Source organism: Convolutriloba macropyga, chromosome 15, assembly GCF_964194025.1.
Source record: "Convolutriloba macropyga chromosome 15, txConMacr16.3, whole genome shotgun sequence".
Classification (NCBI taxonomy): Eukaryota; Metazoa; Xenacoelomorpha; order Acoela; family Convolutidae; genus Convolutriloba; species Convolutriloba macropyga.
In genome coordinates this window covers 23,747,684-23,769,275 of record NC_134482.1, presented here as the reverse complement: position 1 = coordinate 23,769,275, position 21,592 = coordinate 23,747,684, and the positions used below count along the sequence as shown (strand labels likewise).

The 21,592-nt window shown below is 33.7% G+C and overlaps 1 protein-coding gene across 5 annotated transcripts in view; it reads right to left on the bottom strand.

The window, feature by feature from the left end:
• Positions 1 to 5,968: 5,968 nt before the first annotated feature.
• The window catches only part of LOC142354248 (putative phospholipid-transporting ATPase IA), a 112,728-nt gene continuing 97,104 nt past the window's right edge, over positions 5,969 to 21,592 (bottom strand). For 3 of the 5 annotated variants that reach the window (XM_075406504.1, XM_075406501.1, XM_075406503.1), the window contains 2 exons: positions 7,989 to 8,252; positions 6,789 to 6,926 (listed from right to left, as the gene is read on the bottom strand). In XM_075406504.1, the coding sequence (XP_075262619.1) occupies positions 8,096 to 8,252 (157 nt within the window). In that variant the 3' untranslated portion in view covers positions 6,789 to 6,926; positions 7,989 to 8,095. Of the gene's footprint in view, positions 6,927 to 7,988; positions 8,253 to 14,716; positions 14,742 to 21,592 lie in introns of all 5 variants that reach the window. The other 2 variants (XM_075406505.1, XM_075406502.1) reach the window with 2 other exon arrangements.

Sequence of the window (21,592 nt, the reverse complement as noted above, 5' to 3'; positions counted from 1 at the left end):
GTTGAACTTTTGGCAAATCTTTGGAAGTGACAAAGATTGAAACTATAAACGAAAACCAATACAGAGAATAAATGACCAAAGACCAATGGCGACAAGGCTGAAAGCAATATAGAACAGCTCAAAACCTGCCAAAATGGAACTGCGAAATTTAAAGGAAATAACGAAAGCTACAAAAAGAACAACAAGTCAATTCCATACCTAGCTGGCAGATAACCAGAAAATAGCCGCACTACCTTTGCAGATATGCAGTCTAAAAAACAGTGAAAAAAGACAGACCAAAAAATTGTTCTTCTCATTAAATGATGAGAAGTTATATTTTGAATAGGAATCTGTATAAGTTATTGCTGCCTCTATTAGCTGCTCTCAAATAAACTTCATTTAGAGTGACACGCATTCACCAGACCTTTTCTCTTTGAATTAAAAAAAAAAGGTCAAATTCAAAGTGAGGAAGTCATTTTGGAGAGTGAGGTAAGTCATGTGTGACCAAAAACTTAATCACGCGAATAACTCGTTCCAAAAAGAGTGAGAAATGACGTCACGCATTCACATCAGTTAAAATTGCATGAATGAATGAACAAAAAGCAGATTTGAAGTGGTTGTGACGTCAAATGGTCGTAACAAAAATCTTGATGACGCTGTGCGGCTATTAATTTCTAAAGGTTTTTTTTCTCAGAGTAAATCAGAGTGGTGTTAATGAATTCGACACTGTTGTCATAAAATGTTTGCACTTTGACCGTGATTTTGCCTTCTGTTGTCTTATCATATAGTCTTATAATTTGCAGGTCCCCATGAGGTTTTAAGGACGATATCTTTGCCTAAGCGCACCAATTAAATATTCTAAGTCAATGACTCAGCTTTTTTGGCTTTGACACCGTTGATTCGAAAGTTTTTTTGAGTTTGGCTGCACATGTTCTTCATGTAAATTACTCCTTGAGTTTCATTGATGACAAGTTTCATTGGTTTTCTGAAGAGGCATAAGATAACATATACAATGATTTCAGCCGACAGTTAAAGGTTTAAATGCCGATTTTTAATTTTTCAAAAACTAAATGTTTCAGTTTAACACATATTTGTCTGTTTAGTCGACTTGCATTACTCTCATTAATTAGGAGTTCAATCTAATTTTCTCGTGAAGGACAAGTTAATTTGGTCAGTTTGTTCTCTGTTTTATCTAATGGTAAGTTGTTTATTATTTTTGTCAGAAAAAAAAACAAAATACTATTTAAAAAAGTTTAACCATCAGATAAAAATCAAGATAATTTTTTGTCGTTTTCTTTGGTTTGGATCTCAAAGAACAAAGCTGGTACGTGCATTTCTTCTCAGCCGGTCTTGTGAGCCAAACAATTTCTCAAAAATTTTTTTTTTCTACCTTTTGTTTTTCGCGTATGTAACGTCATATATGTTTTGTTGACATTCAAAAGGTGTGGTTTCCGTAACAGGAAATAGGTAGTCAAGTCATTGGTTTTCCAGATCTTAGGTTTGAATTCAGGACCTGTCAAGCTATTTTTATCAACACGTCTTACACTATTTATGTTACGAATTTCGGATGATGCAGAAATCAGAAATCAAGGACACTTTTTTCGGTGAGTTCTAGGTTTCAGCAGCCGATTTTGTTTATAAGGCCAAATTGCCGAGTACATAAGGCCAAATTTAGGTAAATTGTTTTTAAAGGTTTTCGAGAATGAATTACCTTAGAAAAATACTTCTGCGACCACTTTCTAAATCTAAATTGAGAACAAGGCGGCTCGTTAATGTGCGTTAACTTATCTACATTTTTGACATAATTGTCATCCAAATCAAGAAATAACAAAAATAACATAGTAACAACGTCAAAATGCAGTCAGATAAAACCTTAACTACTCAAATTTAATTTCTCCTAACTATACAGCGGACGGAAAGTTTTCTTAATGAGACTATGTTACAAGCCAACAAAGAGAACGATCAATGAGGCGAAATTCAAAAATTAATCATTAATTTTTAAACCAATAAATTTCAAAAGTCTTAAAACTCATTAGCTTTTAACCAAATAATCCTTGATAAATTAATAAAATGTTACTACAAAACCAAAAAGCCTGGTCTTTGGTAAGTTTGAGCCTTAGAAACGAAAAAAGGAAAACCTAAAAAATTAGAAACGATTTGCGAACACACAAACTGTTGCTACCATTAAAATCATTAGCTATTGTCTGGATATTAATTTTTAATTCACTTCCCATTTCTACTGATTCAGCTGCAGGAACTATACTGAGAGATTATAAGTTCATTTTGGCCACATTTGTAAACCATTGGGATCTGTTACTACGCGATTGCTCTGAAAGAAGAGAAGCGCAAAAAATGGCCACTCAAAAAAAACTTATAAAAACACATAGTTTCGAACAAACAAAGCATCGGTGACATATAATATCAGTAGGTATGTTAATTTTTGGAATACAGGAAATTGGATGTGAACTCTCATTGATGAAAATAAGTTGCAATCTGACGAAAAGAACAAAAAACTGAAAAGCTGAAAATGTTTGAAAATATATATCAAAACCTTTAGGACTAAAGGCTATAAACTGACTAACTGATTCGGGCAACATCCTTAATTCAATCCTCAATTACAAGCCTAAGAAACTTGTCAGCAATTTACGGCTACCTAAAGAACGAAAACAGGCAAAAACAGCAATTTCAAGAAAAAAATTGAGCGGAGAAGTGTCAAACGCATTAAAAAATGAATTTTTCACTAAAAAACTTCTCTATGTTCAGTTAATTTTTTAACAGCAATGGTATTCCTTTTTTATCAATATAGTTTTAAAAAATCAAATATGAAATACATTAGAACCACGAAATTTTTTGAGAAAACTCGTAGTATCAACGCCATTAATTTCATTAGCTTTCAACGGAATCCGCTAAATACGCTAAATTATGCCTCCATGGGACAACAAGTTTGTTGGCCATTCATATTTGGTCAGTACGACCTGACAACAAGTTATTGAAGATGAAAACAACAGACAGGCAACAAACAAAAATTCAGTAGACAAGTGGCAGAAGAAAGTGTCGAAGCAATTTGAATCATGTTTTTCTCTGAAAACTTTATATATGATTCGTTGAACGTCTTCCCTAAACCAATGGGAACAATCAGTATTAGGATAATTGGATAAGATTTCAAAAGGATCCAAAAATAAGAAAAAGTACCCGAAAACTTAAAAAAGTATGAAAGCTAGTGGCATTGAAGTTTCAAAACTAATATGTAGAAGAAAAACTGCTAACCAGATTATTTTTGGCTGCATAAGAAAAAAAGAATCCCAAAAGTACTCAGACTGACTGGCAGTTCATGAAAAAAAGTTTAGGATTGCTTAATAATCTAAAAAACATTTCGAAGAACTATTTTTAAAGTATTAACAGCCATTAACCAAAAGCTTATAACGGAGGTCAATAACTACGCTGAAAAAACACGATGGCAGGAAAAAAATGTTCCTCATGCATAGATAATCGATAAGAGATTGCAATAAGTCTAAGACTGAAAACAACAACAAAAACAGGCAAAAACTAAAAATTCAGTAAAAGAGTGCAAGAGGATAGTGTCGAAGCCACTTAAAACATAAGCTTTTCTCTGAAAACTTTATCTATGATTGTATGATCCGTTGAACGTCTTCCCTTAACCAATAAGAACTATCAGTAACAGGATAATGTGATAAGATTTCAAAAGGATCCAAAAAAAAATTACCCGAAAATTAAAGAAAAATATGAAAACTCATGGCTTTGAAGTTCCAAAAAAATTAGGTAGAAGATGAAAACGCTAACCCGATTGAATTTTGCTAAACTAGAAGTAAAAGGGATCCTGTAAGTACTAAGACTCATTAACAGTGCATGAAAAGAAGTTTAGGATCGGTTAATAATAAAAAATTTCGAAAAACTTTAAAGTCTTAATAGCCATTAAACTCAAAAGCTTTTAACGGAGGTCATTAACTAGATCAAATTTGGTTACAGTATGACGGAAGAGGGTGCTGTCATCACAGAGACTGACTTACAGTTCACGATAATAAGTTTATGATTGGTTAATGTTAGAAAAAATTTTCCAAAAATTATATATAAAGTCTTAACAGCCATTAGCTGTCCAATCAAAGCACTAGATATGCTCACTCAAATCTCATTACAGAACATATTGCACTGTTAGTCAATGAGTCCATGCAATAAGACTCCAATTAGTAAAACCTCAATGAAATTCAAAATTTCCTTTAAAATTACGAAAACTCAACGAGTCGAATTTAAAAAAACATGAGCAATTCCTTGTAAACGATTTTTTGTGTTCATTGGGCTTCAATTAACTGTAAAGGGCGGTTTGTCATTAACAGAACCTCGATATGAAAAGTGACTTGTCTCTAGGTGACTTAAAAAAGCAAAAAAAAGTTTTATAAAAAGAGCTCTCAAATAGGTTTCGATTTTTTTTTGATATTGAAGCTCCCTCTGAGACCAGAAGTAGTCTTTTTTATCGCCTTTAGTCTATTAGGAACACGAAATTGGTTCATTTTTGGCAAGAAAATTAAGTTTGAAATGACTTTTTTTATAGAAAATATCTTAATTTGAAGAAAAATCAGACTAAAAGTGAACAAATATCCCGTGTTCACACAAAACTTCAATCCTCGATAACTCCTCGTAATAAACGGAAATCAAAAAAATCTTTTTAATGTTGAATTCTACGCTGGACCAGTTTTTTAATGATATCAATCACATTTCTCTGCGATGAATATATCGATCGGCCAAAATTGACTGAACATAGCTGGCAAATTGCCGGAAAATAGCCGCAATAGCTTCATAGATCTGTAGTCTCAAAAAGAACAGAATTATTGAAAGCAATAATTTGATACAAAAGAAAACTTTCATGTCAATGCACAATTTCAGAAGCCACTCAATGTAAAACATACCCGGCAGATTGCCGGAAAATAGCCGCCGTTGATTCCAATAAGCACGATTGGGATTGAACGAATAGAATATATTGAAAAAAAGATTTTTGTACAAAAATATTTTTTAAGTCCGATTTATTTTGATGGCATTTCGTAGTTGAACGTACTTCTGTTTCTTAGAGACAGACTACAGGGGCTACTATCAACACCAGTAAGCATTAGAGGTGGTAACTAAGACTAATAGGAACGACGTTCAAATAGCGGGCATCTAAAATTGGGCTTTATGGGTTTATCCCGTTTCTATTTCTGACTTCAATTTTTTATACCGACTCTGTTCATTTTGAATTGCTTTGCTTAGCAACTGATGTTCAAATTCACTTTTAGCAGAATGAGAGAAGAGAGAAACTAGCCTAGAGAAGTCAAAAAGATTTCACGCAAAATGTCGAAAAAGCGGCAAAATGGTAAAGCGAAAAAAAGTTTGACGAAGTAAAAAAACATAGCAGGACAAGTCCTGATGTACAATTCAAAGAATTTTCATTGACTAAACAAAAGACTAGACCTAGAACGGACTACGAGTGAATTGGAAAAACCATTTCTAAAAAAATTTAAAAAAAGGTCAAAATGCCGCATGCGAACAAAAAAACCACTAGCGAGAAACGGAAATTTGGTTCAAACAAAAAACTAGGCCGAGATTGAACTATCAACGGATAGGGAAAACGCTTTAGAAAAAAAATCCGATCTAAAAAATCGAAAAAACAGTAAAAATCAAAGTGAAATTGCCGCATGTGAACAAAAAACCAATAGCGAGAAAGCGAATTTTTGTTCAAACACCGTTTTCTCACTCTACTTCAAAATTAGAGAGAAAAAAATTCACGCCGCAAAACCACTAGCTTTTTCGCTCAGCTTCCTGTTTCGGCGTGACCAAAATCACTACTCCAATTTGACTTCAAAAATCATGAAAATGTGTGAACAGATCTTAAAAAAAAAGACAGCGCCCCAATACAATTCAAATTCTTTGAATTGTAAAAAAAAAATACGAGCGCAATAATAGCCGGCTGAGAAGATGAGGGCGGCTATTAATAAAACGATTTTTATTTGAACCTGAATTGCGAAAATTAAAGCTAACAAAACTAATTTTGGAACAATTAAATAGAGATTTAAACAACACACCAGTTATGATGATTTTAAAACTATACAGCTCGCTTCAATCATAAATCACACTAAATAATTTATCACTGATTAAAAGATGATTGAAAAATAGACCAATGGAGCAAAATTGCGGTTCTAAATTAGATGTTTAACACGTTCAAAATTCTTGGCTACAATCTGCGAATAAGTGCTATTTTCAGAGTAATTTGAAAAAGTACTGCACAGTGCTAGAGCGTAAGCTGCTTTCAATTACAGTTTTAATGAATCACAGTTATGACGGAAGTCTGTACATGGATATGTGGAAAGTTGGTTAAGTTTAAGAATTATTAAGATGAAGTTTAGCCGATGATCCAGAAAATGTCGAAACTAGTCAGAGCTGAATCCGAGCAAGCAATTGTCACGAAGCAGAGGTGTTTATGGCTTCAGAAAATAGAGATCAGATATATTTGAGTTGCAGATTTACTAATGGTTTTATTCTTAACGTAATTCAAATTAAAGGATTTGAAACACTGATAATTAGCATTTGAAGCAGAAGGATTTCAATACTTTAGCAGGCTTTAATCTATTGCAACTTCGTACAGTTATATTCTGTAAACAAGAGGCAAAACAATTAAAGCTGTGAAAAATCTGAAGGCCACAGCAGAATAGAAGTCACGTCTAATTGATGATTGTTATTGACGAAAACAGAGGTTTCTGATTGTCCAGCCTTGAATTGTACCAGGCTAGAATCAATGTTAAGACCTGATTGTTCACAACTTAGGTTGTTGTTGTTGTGGGGGAAGGGGACGTCTGGCCATCGGGGGTAGTTGTCGATTGTTTTGATGTTGGTTGCTATGGTGACTACTGGGCGAATTAAACCTCTTTGTAAAGGCCATCTCTTCTTCATCTGAGCCCAGACTGAAAAATAGAAATAAATCAGTTCAAACGCTTCGGAATTCAATTCAACCTAATTAATCAGTTATATAGAGAGCAGCTTATCAAATTAGACTAAGAAAAACTACTACTGCATAGTTACTAACCGCTGCTTGAATCAAACCAGAGCAAACGTTAAAATGGGCCCAAGACACTTGCCATTATATTAAAGCATCGGTGCTTTTATTAAAGTTATTTCCTATAATCGTTGAGAAAAAATGAGGGTTTAAAGGCTTCCAATAGTTTTTCTATTCTTTCAATCCTTATAAATCCACACTGCCATTTGAGGGTAAAACCAGTAGAATTTTAACGTCACCTTTAGCATCCCAAAATTATTCATCCAATCATGGGAGGAATGAAAAGGTGCATAGTCATCAGCAAACTGGGCCGTTTCAAGAGGTGCCCATTTTCATATTTTAGGGTTTTAAAGCCTGGCGCTTTGCGAGTGAGCGAAACACTACATACAGATTGCAAAGAAGAAAGGAGCAGACAGATAGAGAAGCAGAGACAATAGACGGCTATGTGAAACAGTTATGGTTATATGCAAAGACAGGCATTCACAACCAAGAGTTCTGCTATGTAAAACGACACATTTCCATTTTACACCTTTAATTTGTTCATGAACCTTTCGAAATCTTTCATTGAGTCCGATGATGATGGAGTAGGTGGACTTTCAGACAATGAGGCGAAAAGCTCCCCAAATTCAAAATTGTTGATGGAGGCGAAGGGAGTTCGAACCTCGGATGTTTCCTTTTGTGATTTTGTACAAGTATTCGTTAAGTTTAATAAGAGGTGTGATTACCCAGTTCGGACACATTAATTGATATAACTTAGCAATGAGAAGGAAGTAAACAGTCAATGTTAGGTTATGTGACTTAACAAGAAAGTTTTCAATAATAAAGGTTATAATGACCGCGAAAATTGAAGCAAACTTGAGTCAGCTACAGGGAAAAGAATGATGTAGAATCCAATAAAATAGAGCAGAAGAGAAAGCCAATATAGACAGACTAAAGACACACCTATACATTATATACATACAACATATACCTAAAGGTTAGGATTGCAATACAAGCAACTCAAATTGATCGATTGATATCTTCTTCTGTTTGCTGGTAGAGAAACGAAAGAGAAAGATACTCGTTACACCACCATCATTACACATCAAGTACGTTTAATAATGAAGCCGTGGAGCTAGAACAGCTGCCCTCTTTACGGCCGAAGGGCATTGGACAGGCACCATTTGTAATCGAATCGTCATGATTCGGTTTATCGCCAGCAGTGTTGCCATTAGCACCACTACGGCGTCTGCACCTTAAAATTCAAACAAGCAATTGCATGCATTGAAGCAAAACAGAGCAATACACCACATTTATTTCCGTTACATTGAGCACAAAACTTTATAAATCAGGAATGGTAGTCTTCAACTATCGTTTTGAAAAGCGCATTTAAAAAATTTATTTTACTCTACCAGGCTTCGTTTGAGAGAACCTGCATTAGATGTTAGACCTCGCATGTATTCATAATCTCTTCTTTAACAAAACATAAACCGACTAACGTCGGAAAAATTGCTCTAGAATGACAGGCGTTGTAGCCTAGATAAATTTTTCTTTATGGGTGCAAGAAACAACACACGAAAGTCGGGTTCAAACCCCGACCTCCTGAGTCCGATTCCGTAACCTCGACAGATTGAGTTATTAACCAATTGGCTATCAGGGCCTTATCATCGTCTCTCTACCAATCAGTTTTCTTTAAACAACAAACTTTATTTCGGAATAAGAGCAAATGAAATCACTCAAAAACAAAAACTGCGTGAAAAAGTCACTTGACTAGTCAAAAATTATTCTAAAAGAAGCGCAAAGACGGTCAAATAAAAATTTGCATAAAAAGACGCACAAGTTTACAATAATTGCTTCTCATTCGAGAGCAATTAAACACACGGCTCGCGCGACAGTGTGCTTAGCATAAAATGTTCCAATATACGTACACGTGTCGTTTCTATGAAATTTTCTTTGTTCTGAGAGAAAAACACTTATGACCATCCGTTTTGCGAAACTCAAATTGAAGCATTTTTCGGAGCAACATTGATTACTACTTTCTCTAGTAGGAGAACTGAAAAAAAAATCACAACCCTCATTTGGATATAATTTTTACAGATATATCACATGCCCAGTCATTTTTTCCAACAAAGAATATCATCAGAACATTGACCTTCATTAAGAGCAATCAGTGGCAAAAAACACTTAAACTAACACAGACAGTAACTTTCAAAATAAAAGTGAAGAGTTCATTCTACACGCTAGAAGTAGCAAACAAAAAAATGACAGTTCTTTCTCATCTAAATTATATCTCATTAAATAAAACATCTACCCAATCGTAAGACTCAATAGCCAGTCTTAAATTTTTCCCATAAAAACTAACCGAATATCAAGCATTCGTATAACAATAGAGTTTATAATGAAGTCGTTTTGTCTCCTTGGTAGAAACTCAATTTCAAGTTGTTTTCAATCCTTATGTCCTGTATTTGCACAATTTCTAAGTTAAACCAAACAAAATAAACGTAGCTGTCAGATTGTCAGAGAATAGCCGCAATAGCTTTGCATACCTGCAATCTCAAAAAGATAGAAAAAGATAAAACAAAATTTATTAAAGATGTTATAATTTAATTACGAATCTGTATAACTTATTGCTGCTTCTATTAGCAGCTCTTAAATAACCTTCAATTAGTGACACACATTTACTTGACCTTATCTCGTTGAATTAAAGTAACAAAAAGTCAAATTAAAAGCGAGAAATTCATTTTTTGAGAGTGAGGTAAGTCACATGTGACCAAAAACTTAATCACGCGATTGAACGGAAAAGCTCACTCCACTAACAGCGAGAAATAACGTCACGCACGCACTTCAGTTGAAATTGCATGAACGAATGAAAAAGCAGATTCGAAGTGGTTGTGACGTTATATCGCTGTAACAAAGATCTTGACGACAAAATAAAAAACCGAGAGACGGCCAATAGTAGCCCCAGCCATCGCTGTGCGGCTATTAAAGAAACTATTCAGTATTCAAGTGACAAATCGAAGAACATAAATGAAAATAAAGTTACTTACATTTTCGAATTGAGATATTAAAATTTTGTTGACCTTACGCAAGTGAATGCTGCATGGAATCATATAACATCAGAGTTTATGACTAGGTCAAGTTTTGTCTCTTTGGTAAAAATTAGTTAAATCAAACAAAACAAAAATTCTATTCAGCGTTTGTTTTGAAAAATTTAAGAACATTGTTGAACCAATATACTAAAAATTTTCGTATTTTGTTTATCTTACGCAGATGAATGCTGCATTTTGAAGATTCAATCAAATTTGAGTCCTGAAGACAGTACGTTTTAACAACATCAAAGCGTAAATTGACAGGACCGTTGCAAAAATGGCACAGATAGTTGTAAATGATTTTCTTTCTCGAAAGACCACCTCTTTTCTGATCTACTTGTTACGAAATCACCATATGGGCGATTAAGCGATTCATAATTGTATAAAACATTTAATTAATTGATGGACTTGATTTTGACTAGTATGTAAAAGTTAAAATGCACAATTTTAGCCTCAATAAAAATTTTGTCATTTTTTTGTTCGAATTAAAATATAAAAAGGCCTCTTCTAAAAACACATGAACTGGAACCAATAAAACAGCGCAAACATCAACGTCAATTCAAGTCAGACGTAAAGAGATGGAAACAAGAAATCTTTTTGCTCCTTCCACAAGTGGTAGCCTATTGTGTTATGTTTTTAAGGGCCATCGAAGAACCTTTTAAGGAACTTTACATAAGGTATTCTGTTATTTTATGTCATATCAACACAAACACCAAATTGATGAGGATTACAATGCAGACCGTTTAAACTGCCAATAAAAAAAATTGAGCTAAACTAAAAGAAAAAAATTACTTTCAGAAAAATTTTCCCTAATTTATTTGAAACAAAAATGCAGTAGTGATCTCCTCCCCTTTTTTGACATGTTCGGTTTACTGAACCGGGTAAACAGCGGGAGGCCAAAGGAGAGAAAAAATTTCAAAGTGACCTGAATAGGGATTATCCAAAAAAATTTTCATCTTTCTCATTGCATTGATTTCTGTTATTCTGGTCTCAAAACTCCCAAATTTGGTTATTTATGTTGCAGAAATTAAAGAACAAAAATTCTGCTTCAATAAAAAACTTGACCTTCTTTTTGTTCGAAGTAAAATATTAAAAAAACCTCTAGCAATATCACGAACTGAAGCCAATAGAACCGCACAAACATCAAAGTCAATTTATGTCTGACGAAATGAAAATGAAACAAGAACTTTTTTCTCTCCTTCCACGAGTGGTAGGCTTTTGTGTTATGTTTTTAAGGACCTTCGAAGAACCTTTAAGGAGCTTGACGTAAGGTATTCTGTAATTTTACGTCATAGTAACACAAAAATTGACGGATGATTACAATGCAGAAAGTTTAAAATGCAAAACAATAATTTTCGCTAAATTAAAAAAAAATATTTTTTACTTTCAGAAAAATTTTCCACTTTTTAAAAACAAAAATGCAGTAGTGATCACCTCCCCTTTTGTGACATTTTCCGTTTACTGAAATGGGTGGTCAGCTGGAAGCCAATGGAGAGCAAAAATTTCAAAGTGACCTGAATAGGGATTATCCAACAGAAAAAAAATGAAAAAAAGCTCCATCTTTCTCATTACATTGTTTTCTGTTGTTCTGTTCTCAAAACGCCCAAATTTGGTTATTTATGCTGCAGAAATTAAACAACACGATTTCTGCCTCAATAAAAAACTTGATCTTCTTTTGGTTCGAAGTGATAAAAAAGCCTCTTTCAAAATCAAAAGAACTGAAACCAATTGAACAACTCAAACATCAAAGTCAATTTAAGTCTGACGCAAAGAAGTTGAAACAAGCACTTTACTTCGCTTCTTCCACGAGTGGTAGGCTTTTGTGTTATGTTTCTAAGGAACTTCGAAGAACCTTTAAAGGAACTTGACGTAAGGTATTCTGTAATTTTATGTCATACTAACACAAAAATTGACGGAGGATTACAATGCAGAATGTTTAAAATGCCAAACATAGCTGGCAGATTGCCAGAAAATAGCCGCAATAGTTTCGTAGATCTGCAGTCTAAAAAACAGTAAAAAAGGCAGACCAAAAAAACCCCGTCTTTTCATTGAAGGCTGATATGTTATATTTTAAAAATCTTTATGTTTTTGCTACCTCTATTAGCTGCTGCTCTCAAATAACCTTCATTTCGAGTAACAAACACCCATTTGACCTTCTCTTTGAATTAAAGTAAATAAAAGTCAATTTCAAAGTGAGGAAGTCATTTTTGAGAGTGAGGTAAGTCAAGTGTGACCAAAAATTTAATCACGCAAATGAACAAAAAAAAACTCGCTCAAATGAGAGCGATAAATGACGTCACGCACGCACTTGAGTTGAAACTGCATGAATGAAAGAACAAAAAAGCAGATTTGAAGTGGTTGTGACGTCATATGGTCGCGACGACGAAATAAAAAAAACAAGCGAAGGCCAATAATAGCCCCAGCTTTCGCTGTGCGGCTATTAATCAATAATTTTCGCTAAATTAAAAGCAGAAATATTTTTTACTTCCCCCAAAATTTTCCACAATTTTTTTCAATACACAAATGCAGTAGTGATCTCCTCCCCTTTTGTGACATTTTCGGTTTACTGAAATGGGTGGTCAGCTGGAAGCCAATCGAGAGCAAACATTTCAAAGTGACCTGAATAGGGATTATTCAACAGAAAAAAAAAATTGAAAAAAAATTATCCTTCTTTCTCATCACATTGTTTCTGTTGTTCTGGTCTCAAAACGCCCAAGTTTGGTCATTCCTGTGACATTTGAATAAAAACAGTTTTCAAAACAAACATGGGAGGTGTGATTGAGCGTAAAAATTTAAAAAATATGTTAACTTAAAAAAAAGTCTCTGAGATAGAGGTCACCCCAAGTTTCATGCAAAATGTTCTGTTCGAAAGGCTAGAAAAACCGGTAAACGTTTTATTCTTTTTCTCGCGAAAAATTGTTTTCTGTAGTTTACTAGCAGATAAGGAGTATCACAGTTGTTCATTAGGGTTTAACTTCTGGCAAAAGAAATTATACAAACCAAAAATGAGGCAAAAATTAGCTTTGAAAATTCACTTATGATTTCAAAGAAAAACATACCCGGCAGATTGCCGGAAAATAGCCGCCGTTGATTCCAATAAGCATGATTGGGATTGAAATAACAGAAGATATTGAAAAAAAAAGATTTTTGTGCAAAAACATTTTTTTAAGTCCGATTTATTTTGATGGCATTTCGTGGTTGAACATACTTCTGTTTTAGAGAGAGGCTACAGGGGCTACTATCAAAACCAAAAAGCATTAGAGATGGTAACTAAGACTCATAGGAACGACGTTCAATTAGCGGGCATCTAAAATTGGGCTTTATGGGTTTATCCCGTTTCTACTTCAATTTTTTATACTGACTCTGTTCATTTTGAATTGCTTTGCTGAGCAACTGATGTTCAAAATCACTTTTAGCAGAATGAGAGAAGAGAGAAACTAGCCTAGAGAAGTCAAAAAGATTTCACGCAAAATGTTGAAAAGGCGGCAAAATGAGGTAAAGCGAAACATTTTTTTATTCGACGAAGTAAAAAAAAAAAAAATAGGAGCGCTATAATAGCCGGCTGAGAAGATGAGGGCGGCTATTAAAAAGAAATTGAATGTTTTTTTAATAAAATTTATCGTCTGCTTAACTTTTCCATTCACATGACCAAATTTATCTGTTTTGATTAAATCAGAAAATGTTTACAATATTAAAACGTAAATGCCTAAACTGAGTACTGAGACGAACAGAAAGAGCGCGCGAAAATTGTAAAAAAGTTTTTTTTTAGTTTATTGTCTTTTGAATACTTAATTTTTAGGGAAATCTTCTCATTGTTTTGTTTTCAAAGAAAAATTACATATCATTATATAGTTTCATTGCAGTTTTCTAAGCAATTATAAAAATTTAATTTCCTCTCCAACACCTAATTTTCCCAAAACTTTTCCTTCTCCTGATTTCCTTTCAATTTTTTCAACAGCTACCCGTTTCCAAACTGCAGTAAAATTAAAACTTGCCTTTAAGGACTACGAAATAGTGTTCCTCTTTTTCTCTACAATGCGTGAACAAAAAAAGAAATTTTGACTGAAGAAAAAAAGCCGGCCTCGCATATTTATATATTTATATTTATATATATATATATATATATATATATATATATATATTCTGCCATTTTGAAAAAATGCTGCAACGATTACAATCAAAAGCTCATCAGATAAAAAATACTATATAAATAGTAAGTTAACCGTGTCAAAGCTGCATGAAAAATTCATGGAACTACCAGAAGTTATTTTTTGCTCAGACAACAAACAAAAGTTGTTCATACCTACAGGCTAAGGCAAGCAGGTGCAGAATGAACGCCGAATACATCACTAAGAACCTACATGTTAAACATCAATAAATTTATTTGCGAAAGGTAAGGAGGAAAAGGCGGAGTAAATTCTTATACGGAAACATTCTGCATATGTAAACAGGCGACAATCAAGAAATTGAATAGTTCTGCTTGCGGGTACTACAATTAACATATAATATCACTCCTTCAAGCACTAGCTTTTACCCAGTTACCTTTGAATACATTTTTGGTAAATCAGTAACAGCTTGGCCATTATTTTCTTCATAATGGTTGCATAATTCGATAGGACAAAACAGTTACCTGAACAGTTGGAGATCAATCCCACCTGGTAGGCAAAATAGGGAAAAACTCAATTTTGAGGCACCATCAGATATGTCATTAAGTTACGACAAACAGTAGACTTCCCGATTCAATCCTAAATCATGAACAAATCACTTAAGTAAAAGCGTTCGAACTTATGCAGACGTTAATAAATTTAAAGACAGAGAGAAAGAGTTATCTCTAATATCAAGTTAGCAGTTTAAGATTGTCATCCGCCCAATTTGCCTCCTCATTGACGCGATATATCCTTAAAATTTCTTTAGATACTTGATATTATTTAGTTCATAATTAACAAGTTTCGAGATGATATTTGGTTCTTACTTCCATCTAGGATTGCAGCCTTTAAATTAATGTATGCGTAGTGCATAGGTAAATGCAACCATCTTCAATTTCAATTTTCAGATCTTTAACTCAAAACCTAGCCTGCAGATTGCCGAAATAGCTGCAAAACAGATTTACGTGACGTAGAATACATATATATAGTAACAGATACAGAATTGGTTGGTTCAGTTGCCATTTTTGAAGACAAACATTTTCAACAAATTTCAAATTAGTTATTTTAATCCGGTCTTCATGATTTACTACCAAAATTTATCATTACATAGGTTCCTATATTGACCTTTAGAGGGATTAGTGTGATCAAATTATCTTAATAAAATTAGAAGTCATTTAGTCAAAAAATTCATCACGCAGCTCAGCTTGACACTCACTGCCAATTAGTTTCAGAAAGGACTTCACACTTATAAAGGTAGCAAATGAGTAGTGAACTAGCGCATGAAAAGATCAGCAAAATTGCTCCCTTGAAGTTTGCGGTGTGATTAAATGTAAAAAAAAAGAGCGTCAGACAACAAAAAAAATCCACAAGCAAAGACCTTCGAAGCTATAAACATACCCGGCAGATTGGCGGAAAAAAGCCGCCGTTGATTCTCATAACCAAGATTGGGATTGAAAGAAGAGGAAAAATAATTACTTTTGCACACAAACAACTTTAAAGTGCGAACTATTTTGATGTCAATTTGGGCTGAACATGCTCTTGTGTCGCAGTGAGACCACACAGGGGCTAGTATCAATACCAATAAGCATTACAGATGGTAACTAAGAACAAAGTTCGAGCAACGGGCATCTAAAATCGGGCTTTATGGGTTTATTCGGTTTCTATTTATAATTTCGTTATATAAGAGTGACTCTGTTCATTTTGAATTGCTTAGCAGAATGAGAGAAGAGTGAAACTAGCCTAGGGAAGTCAGAAATATTTCACGCAAAATATTGAACAAGCAGTGAACTAAGGTAAAGCAAAAAATTTTTATTCGAGGAAGTAAAAGAATATAGCAGGACAAGTCCCTACGTACAATTCAATGAATTTTCATTGACTGAACAAAAAACATGACCTAGAACGGACTATGAGTGAATTGGGAAAACCATTTCTAAAAAAATCAGATCAAAAAACCAAAAAAACCAGAAAATCAATGTCAAAATGCCCCCAGAGTGGGATTGAAAGAACAGAAAAAATTATGAAAAAATTGATTTTGTACACAAACAATTTTAAAGTGCAAACTAAAATTAATACACATAAAACTAAAAAATTAAAATTTAAAAGCACGAAATTAAACCACTGGCTGAGCACATAAAGAATATTTCTACGAATCAAAACCAAAAACAAACAAAGAAAATTGGACAAAAATTGCAATGAACGGATTAGTATGTGTAAAATTTTTTAAAAAATAGACTTCACGTTCAAAAGATTTGTTCAATGAACCAATTGCCAAACCAACGTTGCCATATACACTGATTTTGTAAGAAAAATGTCCTCTAACAGATTAAAAAATTTCGATATTAAGGGAAAAAATTCAATAAAAAAAATAACTTAACAAAACAGTTGAAAAATGTGCCCATTTTACGCCTGAACAGAATCATTAGGCTCTGCTAAACTTCGTGGTATCAATCTAAAAAAAAAGAAAATACCGCATGTCAGCAAACTACTAGCGAGAAATGGAAATTTGGTTCAAATAAAAAACTAGGTTTAGAATTTACAAACATAGCTGGATGATTGCCAGAAAATAGCCGCAATAGATCTCCAGTCTCAAAAAAAACAGTAAGACAGACCAAAAAAATTCGTCTTTTCATTGAAGGCTGATATGTTATATTTAGGATTAAAAATCTGTATAAGTTTTTTCTGCTTCTATTAGCTGCTCTCAAATAACCTTCATTTAGAGTGACACACACCCATTTGACCTTATCTCTTTGAATTAAAGTAAGTAAAGTCAATTTCGAGGAAGTCATTTTTGAGAGTGAGGTAAGTCAAGTGTGACCAAAAATTTAATCACGCAAATGAACAAAAAACTCGCTCTAATGAGAGCAAAAAATGACGTCACGCAGGCACTTCAGTTGAAACTGCATGAACGAATGAACCAAAAAAAAGCAGATTTGAAGTGGTTGTGACGTAGACCTAGAACGGACTAGCACTGAACTGGGAAAACCAATTTTAAAAAAATCAGATAAAAAATTATAAAAAAACAGAAAATTAATGTGAAAATTCCGCATGTGAACAAAAAAGCCACTAGCGAGAAAAAGAAATTTGGCTCAAACAAAGAACTAGGCCTAGAATAAAATATGAATGGATTGGAAACATTACGAAAAAAATCCGATCCAAAAAATCGAGAAAACAGTAAAAATTAAAATTAAATTGCCGCATGTGAATAAAAAAACCACTAGCGAGACACCCAATTTTTGTTCAAACACCGTTTTCTCACTCTAAGCTGTCCACTCAAAGCACTGGATAGGTTTAGTTGCTGTTTATAAGGGACCCTAATTCAATTTTAGTCAACGAGACTGGCACAGGACTACAAAAAATTTTTGAAATATAGAAAAGAAAATCAACATATTATTAAAAATTACAAACACTCAGAGTTGAAGCCATAAAAAACTTAAGCGATTCCTTCAAAAACGAATTAGATGTTCATTAGGAATCATTTGACTGTAAATGACGTTTTCCTCGCTGAACCTTAGCGGATATGAAAAGTTGCTAGTCTCAAAGTAACTTGAAATAAACATAGCTGGTAAATTGCCAGAAAATAGCCGCAATAGCTTCAAAGATCTGTAGTCTCAAGAAACAGTAAAAAAGACAGACCAAAGAAGAAACTAATTCTTTTCATATAGGGCTGAGATGTTAATTTTGATTAAGAATCTGTACAACTTATTGCTGTTTCTATTAGCTGCTGCTAAATAAGCTTCAACTAGAGTGACAAGCACTCATTTGACCTAATCTCTTAAAGCAAAGAAATCTCAATTTCAGAATGAGGAAGACATTTTTAAGAGTGAGGTAAGCCAAGTGCAACCAAAAATATAATCACGTGAATGAACATAAAAACTAGCACCACTAAGAGTTAAAACTGACGTCACGCACGCAATTCAATTGAAATTACACGAACGAATGAACAAAAAGCAGATATGAAGTGGTTGTGACGTCGTATGGTCGTAACAAAAATCGCGACGACGAAATAAAACCAAGAGAAGGCCAATAATAGCCCAGCTATCACTGTGCAACTATTAATGAATGGATTGGGAAAACAATTCAGAAAAAAACGATACAAAAAATAGAAAAAACAGTTGAAATCAAGGGAAATTGCCGCATGTGGACAAAGAACTAGCAACAAAGCGATTTTTTCGTCACTATTTCTCACCCTACTTTAATATTAGAAAAAAATTACACGACGCATAACCACTCGTTTTTTGCTTCATTTTCTGTTTCGGCGTGACCGAAATCACTACTCCAATTTGACTTGAAAAATCAAGAAATTGTCTCAACAGATCTTTTAAAAAAACCTAGCCGAAAGAATTCCGGAGAAGACTCGAAGTAGAAAAATCACCATTCTCACTGTACAAATGCACATTCTACATAAATTCTAACAAAAACAGGAAAATATCATGTGAAAACTAACTGACAGAAACTGATTCACCATCTGATAAAATTGGATTTTAGTTGAGACTCCAAAACCTATTGGTGAAAGGCCCTGTAAAACAGGTAGTTTGCGAAAAAAATTAACAGCTGGCAGACAACTTTTTAAATGCGTTGGTAAAGAGAAAGCAGATAACGGACAAAACCCAATAGAAAATCTCTTGCAAAAAATGTCTCTTAATAATAAATGCACTTTCCGAACCATTAATTTGAGAAAAAATCATTAACATTCTATCATACATCCCAATAATTGACACAGAAAACCTAACCACATTTAAATAAAAAAGACAAACACCTGAAACAATGAAAATTGGGATCTTTTCCGTTTGTAACACCCCGTACGTCATGCGCCACCCAGTTACAGAGCAAGTGTCATTGCTTAATAAATCATTGTGTAAAAACATGGCTTGTGTGTCCGGGGATTGCAAATAAAATGCACCCACTAAGCTGGGGGAAGAAACCGAAGAGATCCGAAAACTGCTTGATTTATTTAGGTGAAAAGTGCTCGGCTTACAGTCCAAGCCTTTTCCCAAAAACTTTTCATAGCTTCTGCTAAATCGGACACAAATCCACAAGGCAGGAGAGAAGTATCAAACGACTACCGGAAACTGCCAAGATCAAAAAATTGAAATTAAACTTGAGTAATTGATTTTTGTTAAAAAGGCCATGTCTAGACTTGAGTGTCAGCTCATATTAGCAATAATTAAAGAATAACTCTTAATTAAGAATTAACCGAGAAAAACTGCAGCGAAAATCTTAAGATCAGATGCAATAGGCAAAAACCATGAAATACACCCAAAACTCGACAAAAAACAATTTGTTAGTTCGGATCTTAGATCATTAATGTACGAGTTTTGAAAGCCAATGGCACTCATCTTGTCACTTTGTGCTATATTCGAGAAGTGAAAGCAATCATTTCCTAATCTAATAATTTCCTGCAGCCTGTTTGAGAGACAGCCATTAAGCACAGCTGATCGCTCCACGTTGACACAGAGTAATCAAAGCTATTAAAATCTTTTATCATTTTAAGTTAGCATAGGATATTTAAAACTCTAAAGTTAAAGAGGCTAGCATAGGCTATTTAAAACTCTAACTCAAGCTGGGGGGGGGGAACAAACGGAAGAAACTTTTCCAGAAACTATTCCGCAAAAACTTTGCCTTGCTTCTGCTAAATCGGACACCAATGCAAAACGCATGAGAGAAGATCAAACGGCTACCGGAAACTGCCAAGATGAAAAAAAATGAAATGAAATTTGAGTAATTAATTTTTGTTCAAGAAGGGCATGTCTAGACTTGACGTGTCAATTCATAGTAGCGACACTTATAGAATAACTCTTAATTAGGAATTAACCGAGAAAAACTGCAGCGAAAATCTTAAGATCAGATGCAATAGGCAAAAACCATGAAATACACCCAAAACTCGGCAAAAAACTGCTCGAATTTAGCAAATTTTCCTGGAAAAAAACATTTGAAATTAATAATCAGTAAAAACAAAGGACCACTAAAATTGCTACAACAGCTGATTTCAACCAAACAACTCCGCAACTGCTATCAGAAATAGAAGCAGAACACAAAATGCTAGAAAAACTTGAAAATGATAAAGCAAAATTGCAAAAACTGAAACGAGAACCTTCCAGCGTAATATTTGGTTCAGAAGGAGACACTGCTTTTAAAAAAACAATAACTAATTTAGCAAATTGTGAGAAACACTTTTGAAACAAAAAAATGGAGTTAAAACTAAAGTGCTCTGAAAAATCAGCACATGGTAAAAAACTTCAATCGCTTAGCGATAATTTTTCTCTTGCTTTTCTCGTTCTCTAAAAATATGAACAGAAAAATCAATCTCTCTTGCTGCTCTTCGATTGGTTCAGCGGTTTGACCTAATTACTTAGTTTTTCACATTAAGCATTGACTTTCATCCTGTTTAAAATACCCCACATTGATTAAATGATAAGTACATATATATTTAGCGATCATGACTGAAAACATCATACAGTCATCGCTCTGTCTAAACAAAAAAAAATGAAAAAAAATAAAGATTTGAGAAACTAAATTATGCAAAATATGGTCAGAATATTAAAATTTGAAAAATGTAGAAGACTGTAATCAAAAAAATTTTTATTTAATTTCAAATGTTAAACGTCAGAAAATGAAAGAACTTCTAATAACACGAAATTAAACAACTGGCTGAGCACAGAAAGAACATCTCTACGAATTAAAACCAGAAAAAAACAAAGAAAAATTGGACAAAAAATGCAAAAAACGGATTAGTATGTGTAAAACTTTAAAAAACAAAATAGACTTCACGTTCAAAAGAGTTGTTCAATGCACGAATTGCCAAACCAACGTCGCCATATACACTGATTTTTTAAGAAAAATTTCCTCTCACAGATAAAAAAAAGGAAAAGAAGGGAAAATATTCCAAACTTTAAAATTGAAATGTGCCCATTTTACGCTTGAAAGGAATTATTACGCTCTGTAAAACTTTGTGGTATCAATTTCAGAAAGGTGCGCATCAATCAAAAGCAAAAAAAAAACAAACTACAAGTAAAAAAAATCAGGCAAATGGACGAAAAACGGCTAAATATGGTAATCTAAATGCGCCGGTCTCTCAAAAAGATTTTTGAAAGTCAATAAATCATTCACAAATCGAAGCGCAGGATCAAAAAACTTCTCTCGCTCAGAAAATATTGGTTCACTCAACAATTTTACTATCTCGCTTTAAGGCCAAAACAGTGTCTGAACGAATGAACTTCCGGTAAAAAAAACCTTAAGAAAACCAGTACACGTCTTCGAGCCGTAAAAAAGATAGCTGCCCAATACAATTCAAATTCTTTGTAATCAAATTCTTTTCAACTCAAATTCTTTGCAAAAAGGAGCTCTAAAATAGCCTGCTGAGA